This window comes from Mus caroli, chromosome 2 (genome assembly GCF_900094665.2).
Source record: "Mus caroli chromosome 2, CAROLI_EIJ_v1.1, whole genome shotgun sequence".
NCBI lineage: Eukaryota > Metazoa > Chordata > Mammalia > Rodentia > Muridae > Mus > Mus caroli.
This window is the reverse complement of record NC_034571.1, coordinates 84,665,143-84,680,822: the sequence shown is the minus strand read 5'-3', so window position 1 is coordinate 84,680,822 and position 15,680 is coordinate 84,665,143. Positions and strand designations below refer to the sequence as shown.

The following is a 15,680-nucleotide window of genomic DNA, read 5'->3' as shown; positions in this document are numbered from 1 at the left end:
AGTGCCAAGCCCTGATATTTCTTATCTTACATGGGATGGTGATAACTGACTCATTTTAGTTTGTTTCTTAAATTGATTACATTTGCTGTTATTAGTTCTCTGTGTGTGTGTGTGTGTAGTTTTCTTTTTTCCACCTTTGTGTGGGTTCTGGGGATTGATTGAATTCAGGTCATCAGGCTCGAGTTGTTCGGGAATAAGCGCTTTTATCTGCTGAGCTATCTTGCTGGGACCCTTGATTTTAGTTTTTAAAAAATACTTGCTTCAAGAAAGCACTGAAGCCAGGTTTGGTAGCGTGTGGCTATGACCCCAACACTTGGGAGTCTGAGGCCAGCCTGAATGGGAGAGAGGTTCTGTGCTTCAAAAAGAAAAAGCAAAAGCAAAACCCAGAGAGAAAGTACAGTCAGGAAGGTTTTAGGACGGTCTGCTGAAGTGACAGAAAACATTTGTCCCCATGCACCCATGATTTGGGTGGCTCTGTGTGTGTATATGTGTGTTCTCAGTGACTTCATATGAGGGGGGAATCTTTGAAGTGTAGACTTCTGGGATGCCTGAGATGCTAACTGCTACTCTTCCTTTTACACCCTCTTCTCTTTTCTGAATACTTTTGAGATGTACCCTTGTAAAACAGCGTGTTTGGATACACACCCTCTTGCTAAGTGGCGCTAATTGAATTACACCACAGCTCCAAGGTCATGGTTCAAAGCTGCCATCTGGGCAGCTGTGTCAAAAGGTATTGTGTTGTGTTCCATCTGCCCAGATGCTGACCACCATGCCTGTTGATTCTACAGGATCTCCATGAGTACCGGCCCTGTGCTAGCTTCCTCCAGTACCAGCAGAGTGAAGGTGTAGGATATTGTCCTCCATAGTCAGCACCCATTATCCAGAGGGGTTGAATGTAAAGGCACAGGTGTGGGTCACCTACTCATCTGTCTCACGGCAGGGGTAGACATTGAGAAAGAATGCTTCAGGCTGCAAAGACAACATAGGTACACAGTAGAGAGAGACCAGAGTTACCTGTGGAGGGGTCCTTGGAAGGGGAGACTTCCAGGCTGGGCCTGGCACCTTCCCTGGGGTCTGTACACAGGAGCTGCTTGGAGCCTTTCAAGTTGGCACTGAAGATGCCAGTCTCCACAGTGGAAGTTGATGTCAAGGTCCATGAGGGTTCATGACATCCATCTACAGGCTGCTTTCATTTCTCTCAAATACATCAATTGAACACCTAGAACTATGGCACCATGGATCAGGTGGCTCTGTAGGGTTCCCCTTAGACATGACTGCAAGCCTAAGCCCTGTAGCATCCATGGGTCAGAGATCAAAGCTGAATTCTACCAGAACTTGAGTACCTGCAGGAGCAAGGGCAGTTACATTGGTTACTTACCCAGTGGGTGAGTGGGTCTGAGAACTTGCAGGGTAGCTAGGGAGATGAGGCTGTGGTCCCTCCTCCCACCCACTGTTTCGTAGGTACTTGTCAATCTTCTTCTTCCTGGTGAGGGCCCAGGAGCTCTGTACTTACTGTGGATGCGTGTTACAGGTGCCTATGCTCATCATTTGTGTGGCCTGACCTCCTGGTTCTCTGGGATCCTTGGTGGTGGCTGTGGCTTGTGGAGATAGGCAGCAGTGAGTGTTGGCAGCTGTGTGGGTAAATAAGCTGTAACACAGGGAGGGAACCAGTTGCCAGGCACCTCTGGGCTTAGTAAGCTAAACAGAACATGTGACACATTCCATGGGCAAGGACTCCCCGGACATGCACCCAGATCCCTCCTGCCCTTATCCACTTCAAAGAAAGTACCTTCTTTGCAGGGGCTGATCAGACCCCAAGTCTCTGAGATAATGGCTCTTGATTTGGGGTGTTTCTTTGCATTCAGGTGGCCTGGGTCCTGGGCCTGGGAGTTCATTTTGCTGAAGTTGGGCTGAGCCAGCAGGTTTTAGAATGTTCAAGGGTAGCCTATTGTCCAGATGAAGAACAATGCTACATGGGAAGAACTCGCTAGGTTTGTGTCTCAGAGTGAATCAGTGGTGGTAGAGGGGTTGGTACGCAGAGGGGAGTCCCTTTGTCTCGTGCTGTTCTGTGACAACTGTTTCTCCGAGTGGAGGGTCCTTTTCCTTCTTAGGCTCATCTAGAGCCCCTGGGGTTGAAGAACTGTTTGGGTCTATCTCATTCTTTGAGGGAAAATGAGTGTTGTGGTCAGGCAAGATTGGAGAATGTAGGCCAAAGAAAGTCAGAAATGTTTTTCTTGTGGGACCTGTAAGATTCATTATGCTAGTGACTTCGAGAAGGAGTTATAAAACATTTCTCTGTGCTTTTATTTTACTGTGTCTTTCATGTTTTCAGGAACCTGAAATATTTACTCCTTAAATATTTATTTAGCGTCCACTCCATGCTGGTGATTGTTTTAGAGCCTTGGTCTACATCAGCGAGCAGATCAGACCAACGCCCTTGCCTTGTAGGAACTTACATTTGTTCTAGTAGGAGGGATGAGCTGGTCTTTATTGAATACCTACTCTGTATTCAGGCATGAGATTCCACAGTTATCTTGCTTGGGACTCATAACCTGGTAAAATATATGCACTGTTTTTTTTCAATTTAATTCTTTTTAATCGTATGTGTTAGGGTATGTTCCCATGAATCTAGGTGTCAATGGATGTCAGATGAGGGCATCAGATCCCCTAGAGCTGGAGTTACAGGTGGTTGTGAGCCTCCTAGGATGGGTGCTGGGAACTGAAATTAGAACCCTGCAACAGCATACACTCAACTGCCAAGACATCTCTTTAGCCTCTAGGGCACCATCTTAATGCTTGGGTAACCAAGGCCGCAAGGGGTTCAGGATATGTTTATTTTCGCTGAATTGTTCTCTTTTTGGCTTATGCCTCTGAATTGTGAGAGTTGGTGGTGAGACAAGCAACACTTTGGGGTCTGGTGTAGGGATGCTGCACACCTTGATGATATTAAACCGCTGCATCCCGGTTATGAGGTCTAATGGGGAAGTTGCATCAGACCTGAATCAAGCAGGAAAAGCCATGCTTCCCCAGAACAGCCCAGTTGTTTTCATGTTCTAGGAAGCCAGCATCTTGTGACTGATCATGTTTCTCACCGGCTTTGTTTACTAAGAACCTCAGAACTGAATTTGTTGCCCATCTTGACACTTCTGCAGGAAGAGAGCATATGGCTCTCGTTCCTAGGTGCTAATCCTCTCCCCGGCTTTATTATTTTCTCTACCTTCATCTTCTGGCTTGATCTCTTTGACTGTCCATTTGATGTGTGTGTGTGTGGTTTGATTATTTTAGTCACTGTAAATGACTTTCTAAAACAGAGCTGCATCTAAAATTTAAATGTAGTAGTAAGTTGATTAGTACCTAGAGACCTCGGTTTCCATACAGCTGTCTTGGCTTGGACTCCAGGCCCTTTCCCTTTCCCAGTCAGAAGCTCCAGGCTCCTTTGTAGTGGGAGCTAGTCTGTTTGGCCTTTGCAGTCTTTTTTTGTGGGTTCCAGAGGAAGCTGCTCTGGCTGTAGTGGAGGTCTTTAGTGGTTTGAATTGATCTGAATGTCACATACAGGGCTGGAAGGAGGCTCTGTGATGTAGCTTGCTTCTCAGTAAGGGCTGCTCAGCCTCAGGCAGGAAAGACATCCTGATGGTTAGTGCTGAGTAAGTTCACAATCTAAGGTGGTCTTGGAAGAGGGAACCATAGCACTGTCCCACTCTTGGGCAAGTGTCCTGGGTTATATACAAAATGCAAGCTGAGCTAGCAATGAGAAGTAAGCCTCCATCTCTGCTTCAGTTCCTGCTTCAAGATGAAGTCAGCCCTTTACTCTCCAAGTTGCTTTTAGTCATGGTTTGTCACAGCAATAGGAAGCGAACAGGGACAGACAGAGTGGCTTCTTCTAACTATTGCTTGCAGGGAGGACATCAGCCTCTGCTAAGGGAGCGGCACTCCATTGCCGCTTCAGCTCTGTCCCATTCACAGCCCTCAGCAGTGCTGGAAGAGTAGTAGGAAAGAGGGTATTGATAAAGAAGCAGGCCTGAAGAAGTTCAGGTTCCCCTGCCAGGTAATAACTGAGGCTGCATGGCAGTGTACAGCCTCAGCCTCCAGGCAGTTGCTAAGCCAGGGAACCCCAGTGGAAACTCAGTGGAGCATCTGAGAGAGAGGCAGCATGGGAAGTATGGAGGAGTTTAGGATTTGGGAGTTGGATGTTGTGGAGCCCAAGTGCTGGCCACAACTATGTATGTGTGAGTAAATGATATTCCTCTTTAAAATAAAATGTGTGCCAGGATTCCTGGGTAGAATCCTGTTTACACACACTAAAGAAGGTGAAGCAGTTAGTTCAAGGTCACAGAGACATCAGGTAGCTGACCCTATTGTGATGTTATATGATCACATAGGAAACAACTTGGTACCGTTTGGGTGATAATGTGTGTGTGTGTGTGTGTGTGTGTGTGTGTGTGTGTGTGTGTTAGTTTGGCAGGGGCTCAGACACCATAGGGGTTGGGAAGTTGTGAGACCCTGAGATTGGTTGGGTGAGAGCCCTGGGATGCTGAGTATATCACTGTGCTTTGTCACTGTAAGATACACTGCAGTACAAAACAGTGTGCCTCCTGGGGGATGGGGGGCAGATGGAGTTGAGGACGCAGGGTTACTTGTGTGGCATCACCGAAATGCTGTGAAGCGTGAGTTACAGCCTGAAGGCCCTCAAGGCGCTCATTGTAGCTGCTGTGTTGGTTGGAATGGCCAGCTCATCCCCAGTGTGCAGCATCAGCCTATCTGCTGGGGACAAGCACCTGAGTTTCTAGCTCCACTTAGCAAGCCTCAGGGGCCTCAGAAACCTTGTCTGTGAGAGGAATGTAGACTGCTGTTCTTAGCTGGTTGCACCTATCTGCAGCTGTGTGCATTACGTATAAAGAGCACCTTAGGGCCCGCCACCTGCTAACAGGCTGTCCTGTGGAGGCATGGACAAGGGACAGCTCAGTGTATTACAGTTGTTTAGAGCTCTGGGATGTGATACTAGGCTGTCAGTAAGCCAAAAAAAGGACAGAACCATTGTCAACTCTGGGAGCCTTGGCTATTGATTTGAGATTGAGGCTCATTCTGTAGCCTAGGCAGGTCCTTCTGCCTCCGCTTCCTGAGTGCTGTGATTACAGATCACAGCCACCACGTCTACTGAAGCTTTATAATTTTAAAAGTACTTTATAAACACTAAAGTGCTTTAGAGACGCATCCCCCTCCCCCCCAAACTGACAGGAGCAAACTCAATATGCATAAAGATGAAGAGAACTGCCAGACTGGAGCAGAGAGAGGAGACTGCAGCATGCAAGTGTGACTGTGATTTATTTCTGATTATAAAAATACTTTATATGACTTTATGTGGGTTTTGCCAAATAGAGGGAAGCATAAAACCGAGGCAAATAGAGGAATACATGGAAGCACCTATAATTCTAAGCAGCTGTATCAATTAATATATGGGGGGGGGCCTTCAGCTTTTTTTCCCTGTCTAGCTTTAAAAAAATATTTAACAACAACAATAGCAACAACCAAACCAAACCAAACCCCAAGCAAAGCAAAGCAAAGCAAAGCAAAACAAAACAAAAACCAGAGGTTTGCTGTATAGCCCAGGCTGGTCTCAAAATTGTAATCTTTCTGTTTCAGCTTCCAGGTTCTAGGATTACATGCCATGTTGGCTCCACTCAGTGTTGTTAGGCAAATAGTTTATAACCCATTTCATGATGGAAGCTACTCTACACTTTTTTTTCCTTCAGTTTGTTGAGAGTTTATTTTGTAAGATGCTGACATAGTGCTGGTCACAAGTTCTACGTCTGGGTTGCTGCTGTGTGGAGCTGACAGTGTGCCTAGTCTGCTGAGCCCAGGCATGAGGTGACCATGAGAGGCAGGAAGCCCTGCTGCGGTTCTTGTGAGACACTGGGGCTAAGGCCGGTGAGATGGCTCAGTGGCTGTTGGTGCTTGCTGCCTAGGTAGTGACCTCAGTTCAGTCTTCTGGGCCCAGAGGAGAGAACTGACTCTGGCTGGTTGTCCTCCACATATGCACGGTTGTGTAGCTGGGTAACAGCAGCTAAGTGATGTATAACCATGATGCCTTTGGGCCAGAGAAACAGGTTCAGTGAGAGCAGGGCCCTAAATAAGTGCCAGCCAGTGGAGGGCTGGTTACCACTAGCAGATCTGAGTGCTGGCTCCCTTTGCTCTTGATTTCCTGGTATGAACTGACCAATTATTCACACAAGTGGCATGTGCCCCTGGAGAGTTAGATACCTATGAGGGTGGAACAAGGGCTTTCTTTCCTTCTGTCCCTCTCCGATGGGGAGTCACGTTACCTAGGGTTTGTACTTTTATGCTTCATTGTGAATATAAGTGAGAGGATGAGATGGGGTGGGGAGGAGGGAGGAGACAGGGCTCTGGGCCTGGGGCAGTGAAAGAAGGTTGTGGGGTCCAATTCTACCCCTGCCTTGGGACACACTGTTGTGGGTAGGAACACAGGAGTGGCAAGGAGGGCCCTTGGCTTGGTGATGGCATTAGAAAGACTGTTCTCTCTCTTCCTGGGTATATGCTCATGGCCATTCCCGCTGCTAGAGACTTGCAACTTAACTGGTCTTGAACCTCCTGCTACCCTATAACCCTATTTCCTTCTCTGAATTGAGTAGAGCGACAAGCCCCAGAAAGGGCAGCCCTGCCAGATTGGTTTAGTACACCCTTGCCCATGTTGAAAATAAAGTGACCCAGGTTAAAATGAAACAAGGCTGTGCTGGGCATGGTGCCAGGGTGGCAATAGTGTGACTCGGTGATCTGTTCCAGAGGGACATTTACTCACCCCCCCTCCCCCCGTTGTACTGGATGCTATCAAATTCAGCCTCCTCCCCCCATCTCTCTTTTTTGAGAAGGGTTCCAGTTATGTAGCCCTAGTTGACCTTAAACTAGCTCTGTAGATTAGGCTGGCCTTGAACTCACAGAGAGACCTACCTGTCTCTGCCTAGAGAATGCTGGGAGTAAAGGTGTGCACTACCACATCTGGCTTTTACTCTTTTGTTTCTTAACAATTTGAGGAAAAGTTGAGTTGCTTTTAGAAATCAGCATCTAACCTGGGCATAGTTTTGTATGCCTTTAATCCCTTGGTAGGCATCAGCTGGTGGATTTTTGTGAGTTCAAGCCTGGTCTACATAACGAGTTTCAGGACAGCCAGGGTTCCACATAGAGAGACCTTGTCTCAAAAAGCAAAACAAAAATAAACAACAATAAAAAACAAACAAAAAATCAAGGCAGGAGGATTGAGAGTTTGAAGCTGGCTTGGGCAATATATTGAGACATTATGTAAAAAAGAAAAAACAGAAAAGAAAAAGGAAAAGAAAAAGAAAAAAGTTAAAAAAAAAAAGTATGCGACAGTGGGAGATTAACATGGCTGTGTGGAATTAGCAGTGTATGTGTGTGCACAGCAGTAGTCCTGGGTGGCAGGTTACGTGTGCAGCCAGGGACAGAAGAGGAACCATAAATTTTGCAGGCAAGGTTTGTTTTGGGTCTCTATTACATTTGCTTTGCCTTACATATTGTTTAAAAGATGGATTTTTTTTTAAAGGAAAAGGAACTGTGTATTTGAGATAAGGAGTAAAATAAAGTGAAATAAATACTTGGGATTTGTAGCTATCAAAGGCACATTATTTCTGAGATCACCGTGTTTCTGCACTGTTCCAATATTTATACAGAAACCAGAGAATACAAAGTGCGGACATGTCCTTAGATTCTGGTTGAATTTTCATTTGTAATAGTGTTCTTTTTCCTTTGTTTCACTGAGCTGAGTTTAGCGATATTTCAGGAGGGTTCAGCCAGTGGCTTTCCAAAGACAATAAATATTGCTTTGTGGGTAGGTCTCCGCCCTATGCCTTCCTTGGTGACCATTATGCGGTAGCCAAAAGTCAGCACCCGGTATGCAAATGCTGGGGTGGACAGACCAGAGTCAGTTCCTTAGTTTTTAGCGTGATATGCCATAGATTTGGTGGCAGTGATAGAGAGTGTTGACCTGGCCAATGGGGATGCTTTTTGTCTCTTATTCTTACGGGGACGTCACTCATCTCTCTATCATCTGTTGCCATGGTCTGTTTCCATAGTAAGTCATTTAGAGTTCCCTGAGCTTAGGGGATTGTCTATGCCTGCTTCTGTGACGCTCACATCTGGATTTTTTTTTTTTTTTTTAAAACCTGAACTTAGTGCTGTTGGCTGCAGAGCAAAGGCCACGTTGCAGCTGGTCATGGTTCATTGCTGGAGGTGGGAGCAGCTGAGCAGACACTGGTTTCAAAATCGTCTGAAAACCACACTGCAGGTATTTCCCACATTGCTAGCTTCTAGCCTGGTGCTTCTAGAAACAACACTGGGTTGTATCTTAGCACCAGACTCTTTTCTGCCTCTCATTTGGTGCGGAGGTGTTTGAGCTCAGCAGCACGGGGAGAAGTGAATCAAACAATGACAAGCCAAGGGATTTTTGGCTAACTCACCTTAGATGATCTGACCAGGGTTGGGTGCAGAATGATTCCCAATGGAGCAGGCTGGCTTCTGGTTGTTTTTTTTTTTTGTTTGTTTTGTTTTTTTGTTTTTTTTGAATGAATGAATGAACACACTATTGTTCTGTGATGGGAGGGGATGCTGGCCACAGCACAGAACTGTTAATAAATGGTTAGGCTTTGTGCCTCGTCCCTTTCTAGAAGCTTTCATGGGGGCATCACATGTAGGGATGAAGTTAAAAATGGGTCTGTCTGAGGGACAGCTGTATCAAGAATAAATCATAAAATGAAGACCACTGTTTCAATGAATGTGCACAGCACACTGCAGGCAGCCACCACTTGCAGAAGATGTGTACACAGGTACTTTCCTGCAAGCCTGGCACACCTGGTCTTCCATAGCAGTTTCTAGTGTTATCATTTGGTTTTGTCTTCATTTTTATAAGACTTTGATTTTTCAGGTGAAATCTTTGCATATGTTGCATTTATCAACAGTCTAGGACTCTAGTCCACAAGTGCTTCTGTGAGATGATGTGAGAACCCTGGCCACAAGAGCCGGGCCGCCCGAGTTCACAGACCTGATCTTCTGGCCCTGTTGACAGTGGATGAGTGATTTAACCTTTCTGTGCCTTAGTGCCTACAGTGTAAAATGGGGAGGATAGAATGTCTGCCATCAGGTTGTTGTGAGAATTAAACATGTCAGAGGAGTTCGGGGCACATGTGTTGGTTATATACGATGATTAAGATGCAGTGTGGGTCAGTGAGGATACCATTGGTCTGTTGAATCTGGAATCTGGCTTTGCCTGCTGTCTAAGCTGCATGTCTGGCCAGGCCCTTTCCTCTCTTAGGTTTTGATTTCACACCTGTAAAACAAAGAAATTCAACTTAAAGCAGTCCTTCCTTAGACTCCACAGAAAAGGGAAAGAGGGGAGGCAGCATCAGGAGCACATGATAGAAACTTCTAGACTCTGTGCCTGCTCTAATTACAAGGTTTATTTCATGTAATGGATTTTGGCTGGAGAGAAAAAAATAAAACAAAAACGATCCTGTGTGTGAGTGTGTGTGTGTGTGTGTGTTATGAGTGTGGAAGTAGCTGAGTGAAACGACCCAGGGATCCTTTGTGCAGAAGGCACAGGTCTGTGCGGGTGAGTCAGGGGGAGACTGGCAGGGATGGGTTGGGTAGGCATTTTTTGGGAGAGGAATCTGAAGACTGAAGATTACATAGTATGGCTTACAGCTAAATATAGTATGGAAGAATGTGGTGGCTGCTTTTAGCAATTTGTCCGAAAGGTTAGGAAGTGATTTTTTTTTATTAGGGAGATGTAAATATCTCATATTACAGGAGATATTTGGATAAGGAAACCAGAGTTTGGGAGGAGAGAGCAAGCGGGGAATCACAGAAAGAAAACTGAATGTGGAAACACGGTCTACAGGCATTCTCCTCATCTGATCTGAGCAGTGCTCGCCCGAGCCAGAACTTAGGAGGCCTTGCCAACAGCTCCTCTTGCTTCCTCCTTGCCTTTTCTTTCCTTTCCATTCTGATGATCACTAGGAATTTCCCCGATCTGATTGCCCATTCACTCCCTGGCATTATCACACAGCGATGAGGAGCTGACTTGCCAAGTGGAAAACCATTCACAGGCTAAATGTGTGGCTTTGAGTCAGACTGTTCCCTGGGTTTTAGAAATTTGCTCTTATTAAAGTGGAGTTTGGCTGAGATGGCTTAGTGGGTGAAGGCTCTTGCCACCAAGCCTGACACTGTGAGTTTGATCCCTAGGGACCTACGTGGTGGAAGGGGAGACTTGATCCCTGAGAGTTGTCCTCTGCCTGCTGCCTGCTTTGGTATTTGTACCTTTGCTGTCCATAACATAAATAAGAGCAATAAAGTGAAATTTGATGTTTCTTAAGGTTCTTTAAAAAATTGTTATGATGCTATGCATTTTTTTTGTTATAACAAGAATTTTGATTATTTGTACTCCTCTGGGTCACTTCATATATCCCAAGGGGGTCCCCCACCCCTCATGTGTGTTCACATATATAAGTGCAGGGACATGCATACTGTGGTGCCTTTGTGCAGAACCTCAGGTGTTTGTCCTTGCCTTCTCTCTTGCTTAACACAGCTAACTGTCTTGAGAGTTTGGGGGGAATATGTCTGCTTCTCTGTCTTTCCAAAAGGAGTGCAAGGATTTCAGACATGTGTGCTGTGTACACCTCCCTCCCCCTTTTAATGTGGGATCTGGACTCAGGTTTGTGTGTCAAGCTCTTTACATCCTACATCACCTCCCTGCTTACCCTAAAGCCCTCTTTCAAAACCCAGGTCCAGCAATTCCTCTAGCAGGCCTCCCATCCCACCCTGCCCTTGTTCACATTCCTCCCACACCTTCAATTACTCTGTTTCTAGGGTTTGATGTTTCTTTCTCCAGTGAGATGGCTTGTTCACTGAAAATGGAGCACAGTTATATTTCTTTTCTACCTTGTTCAACTTTTTCTTTAAATAACCATCAGAGCCGTGGAGTCAATTCTCGAATCATCACAAATGGCTGATGCTAATAAGGATAAGCATGCAGCCCTTTTACCTGGTTCTGGGACACTGTGCCTGCTGCCTGGATTGCTAGCTGGAGACGGCTGAACATTTGGTTGTAGAGTGTGTGTGGATTGCAAGCTTCACGCGTGAACTGTGCTGTCATTTCCTATATCCATGTGGCATCAAAACCAGGGCTACCTGCAGTTTTCCCAGGTCTGGCAGAACCGTCTCATTCAGTTGTTTTTTGAGCCCTGCTAGGAAGGTCTGACACACAGTAGGTAACAGGAGGAGCCCAAGTGTAAAGAGTCCTGTGGCACTAGAAGGTATTAGGTTTCTCCTAGGCTTGCTGCCCAGTCCCCTGGAGGTGCCTTGTGATTTCCCTTAGTGGTGCCATCTGGCTGGGCCTGAAGGTATAGTGGAAGAAGCGAGGTGCTGGGCTGCCAGTGCTTGATCTTATAGATAGGGTGTAGGGTTTGAGTGAGGGGCAAACACCAAGATCTGGAAGGACCAACTCTACTAAGCTACATGTGACAGGAGTTTGCAAATCTTTTGGGGTGTGGTTGATACCCTTTGAAAGATGCCAAGTGACTAGTGGACATTGGTTCTCAGTCTGGAAGTTCCAAAAGAATTTAGGGAACGGACATTGGTTGTGAACTCTGCTTAAAGGGAACATTTGCCAGTTAGCTTCTTTGTTCTTGTAAAAGTGTAGCAGCAGAAGATCCATGTTTCCAGTGTGATGTCTGTTGTTTCGAAAACAGATGGTCAATTCAACAATGTGTCTGCTGACCCCTGAACAGGGGCTGGGGGCTTGTAAGGGCTACAAGTCACCTAGGAATGAACCAATGAGTAAACACACACACACTCCCTCACTCCCTCACAGGGCCAAATTAGATGGATGTTATTCCATCATCCAGATGGTCAGATGCCAGCGTCACCATGGAGATGGACATGATGTGCAGAGCAGGCAGAGTTGGCACTGCAGGGAGGGGCAAGGATGATGAGGACCCAAGTTCTTTGCCTACAAGAAAGCCTTCTAAGTTTCACATCCCTCCTCCAGGTCTCTAATGCTGCCCCCTCATTCGTGTTACAAGTTTGAATTTCCCTGCCTCACATCCTTGGGACTTCAGTGCTGCGTAGGAGGGACAGAATATAAGCGATACTTTGGGTTCACTGTGTGGCCTTTACCTCCTACTCTGGTGTTTTCTTTCTCAGTCCTTCCAGATACCCCAGGCAGGCTACAGGCTGCCGTAGACCAGTGGGTGTTCCGAGTCATGCCCGTGGGCTCTCCCCTCCCCGATTTTACTCATGCTGTCCCATCTTCCTGGAATACACCCCCCCTCCAGATTATGGAAATTCTTCCCACCCAACTCTGCCTTCAAAAGGCTCAACACATAGACACACTTTCCCAGAACTGGGCTGCCCTCCTCATTCTGTAAATCTGAAATCAGTCATGACTCTCTCTCATCCTCCATGACACTTGCCTGTGTCTCTAGTGTAGCACTTGCATCATGCATCATGGCTCTTCAGAGGCCTGAGGTCTTCTAGATGATGAGGTCATTGTGGAAGGTTCATATCTGACTCATTACCATGGCCCCTCAGGGCTTGGTAACTGTCAATGAAGATTTTTTTTTTTTTTTTTTTTAGTTAGATGCTTGATGTTGGGTAATAGAGAACTGACTCAAGAGGAAGCTGTGGAAGGTCTGCCGAGAATTGAGGGCAAGGGTGGTGGCTGGAGCAGAAGTGTGAGCAGGTAGGTAGAGCAGATCTAACTTTGCTTCAGACTATGGCAACACTGTCTGTCTCCTCCTACTGCATGGCTCACAGTGTGGCTTCGTGTCTCTTAAGAGATTGAAAGCTAAGATATTGGTTCTATACTTGACCCTGTAAGGAGCTGAATGAAGGGACAGAACCAAGGAAACCTCTAAGACTCAGCTAGGATGGCTTTCTACATGCTTGCCTTTTGCTATGGCATACTCACCATGATGGTGTCCATATGTCCTTTAAGGTTGTAAGCATGCAGGGATGGCCTAGGCTTGTACACCCCCAAAGACAGTGAGGAGAAGCAGTCGTCATAAGAACTGTGGTTTAGGAGCCTAAAGAATTGGGTTTCAGCACTAGCTCCACCTCTTCCAGCCAGGTGACTTTTAATGAGACTCAGCTTAGGATTTATTTCCTCAATTGGCTTAAGCGGTTTCTTGGATCCTTTTGGGCTATGACAATATATGACTAAGGGCTAGGCTGTCATTACTGTAGGCTTGTAAACTCATGTGACTCCATTCCCTAGCATACAAAGTATGCACCCACCCAGTACAGGAGTTAGCATGGGGTGGTTTAAGGGCTCCTTTGGATCAAGATTTCAGGACAATGGTTAGATGTGGGTGAACTTCAGAATCCTCTTGAAATATAGTCAGAAGGAGTTGAGATATGGTGATATTCCAGGGCAAGATTATTCCCATGAAAGGAAAGGCTACCAAGCAACATGTGTGCAAGTGGTTCTGATGCTGATTCGGCCGGCTAGAATGTCTGTGTTGTTGATAATGTGGAATTGAATCCCACAAAATAGAACAAGCTTGCTTGCTTGCACTATGGTGTAGAGGCCAGAGGACAACGTACAGGAGCAAGCTTTCATACCACATGGGGTTGGGGACTCCAATTCAGGCTGTCAGGCTGGGCAGCAAGCACCTCTATTTCCTGAGCATCTCAGCAGGCCTGTGGCTTTGTTCCTGTTGATCAAGGAAGACTGTTCAGGGGCCAATGGTCATCTGGCCCCTAAGAGCAGTGAAAAGAATAAGGCAAAGAAAGGTACGGTTTCCTGGTTGACCAGTAGACTCAATGAGAGTCAGTATGGCTGTGAGGGGACTCAGACAGAGAGTCAGGAATAACCGCAGAGAAGGCTAGAGCTAAGAGGAGGGAGGTACCCCAGACTTCCATGGAAAGGAAAAGAACACCTTGTAGATCCAGCACTCTCCAAAGTCAGCGTCATGTTGCCTGCTTCTGTCTTACTGGCAATGACCTTGGACAAGCCAGCTTCCAACCTTTGTTTCTTCATCTCTGACCTATGCCATAAGATTTTGTGAATGAAGTAGGATTACATATTGAAAGCACCTGGCATGTTTGTAACTTTTTCCTTACAAAGCTTTTTTTGAGACAGGGTCTCACTATGTATCCTTGGCTGGCCTTGAACTTACAGAGAATAACATTTTTTATTTTATTTACTTATTTTGTAAAGACTGTAGCTATCTGTAGTGAATGGATAGGGAGGGGGCCCTGAAGGTGGAAGAAAAGGGAATCCAGTGTTAATAGTTCGTCACAGCTGCCTGGACTTGTAGATCAGACACAAAGGAAACCTTCCTTTCCTGAGTTCTATGTTGCCCCACCTTAATTGAAACACAAAGTCCTATGGTTTATCCTTCCATTTTGTGCCTTTGATAGTGATGTGAACCCTGAGATGTGTCTGTCTCTTGTACAGTGAGGAACAGAACTGATGTGTGGTTCTGTTTCTGACTTCATGTCTCCTTACCTCACTGTCCTCTCCCAGTGCCCAGCCTGAGCCTGTGGACCTAGTGAGCCCATTATCTAATTCATGAAAAGTTAGAAATTTGTACTTTTTTTTTTTTTTTTGAGACCAGGAGAGCCCATGCATTACAGCTTAGGTGAGTTTTGAATTTGTTATGTTGCTGAGGCTGACCTAGAACTTCTGATACTTCTGCCTTCACCTTTCAGGTGCTGGCATTACAGACTGTGCTGGGGGTGGACCCTAAAGCTTCATGGATGCTAGGCAAAGCACTTTACCAGTTGGATTTCTGAGTTCGAGGCCAGCCTGGTCTACAGAGTGAGTTCCAGCACAGCCAGGGCTATACAGAGAAACCCTGTCTCGGAAAACCAAAACCAAAACCCAAACCAAAACAACAACCCCCCTCCCCCCAAAAAACCCCAACAACAACAACAACAACAAAAACACTATGAAATAAGACAGATGGGAAAAGGAGTGGAGAGAAGCTGAGAAACCTAACTAACCTAAGTCTGAATCCCGGAGCCTAAGCTGGAGACCAGTGGTTAGACCTAATCATTTCAGAAGAGAGACCCTCGTCTCAGCAAGATGGAAGGGAGAACCAATGCCCAAAAGTGCTCCTCTGACCATCACACATGTTCATAATGCAGACATGCATGCACATCATCAAATGGCTATAAATGTGAGGCTCTCCATTTTGCGCCATTGTCCGTTTAACTGTTAGTGCTAAACTGTCTTGATTACAATAGCTTATAATAAATCATCAAGTCAGGGAGAAGAGCACCTAGTCCTTTCTTTTGAGATCCTCCATTGTTTCTTTGATCCTCTTGCTGTCTATCCTGGCCTCAAAAATTAACCAATTAACTGATTCACTCAGCATATACAATTTATCTCACACTGACTGTGTACTATGCACTACAGTGTGCTTGGGATACTGAAAAACTCAAGACAAATTCCCACCTCTTGTAGAGCTTGCCTTTGGTGGGGAAGATAGATAAATATGTTAACAAATAAAAAGCAGAATGTTGGATGGGCTTTATATCTGTGAAGAAAAGTGAAGTTGGATAAGGGGATACAGCATGGAGAGGATGGAGTAGGTTCATGTTATATGTGGTGCCAAGGAAGGCTTTTCTTAGGAGGAGGCGTCATCACCGTC

General features: G+C 45.9%; 1 protein-coding gene across 4 annotated transcripts in view; it reads left to right on the top strand.

Annotated features, from left to right (window-relative positions):
* Positions 1–15,680, top strand: part of Ptprj (protein tyrosine phosphatase receptor type J) — a 146,257-nt gene that overhangs the window by 24,707 nt on the left and 105,870 nt on the right. The window contains exon 1 of one of the 4 annotated variants that reach the window (XM_021183032.2): positions 8,205–8,314. The exons of the other annotated variants lie outside the window; for them this stretch is intronic. Within the exon in view, the coding sequence (XP_021038691.2) occupies positions 8,243–8,314 (72 nt within the window). The 5' untranslated portion in view covers positions 8,205–8,242. Of the gene's footprint in view, positions 1–8,204; positions 8,315–15,680 lie in introns of those variants that run through there. 4 annotated transcript variants of the gene reach the window in all.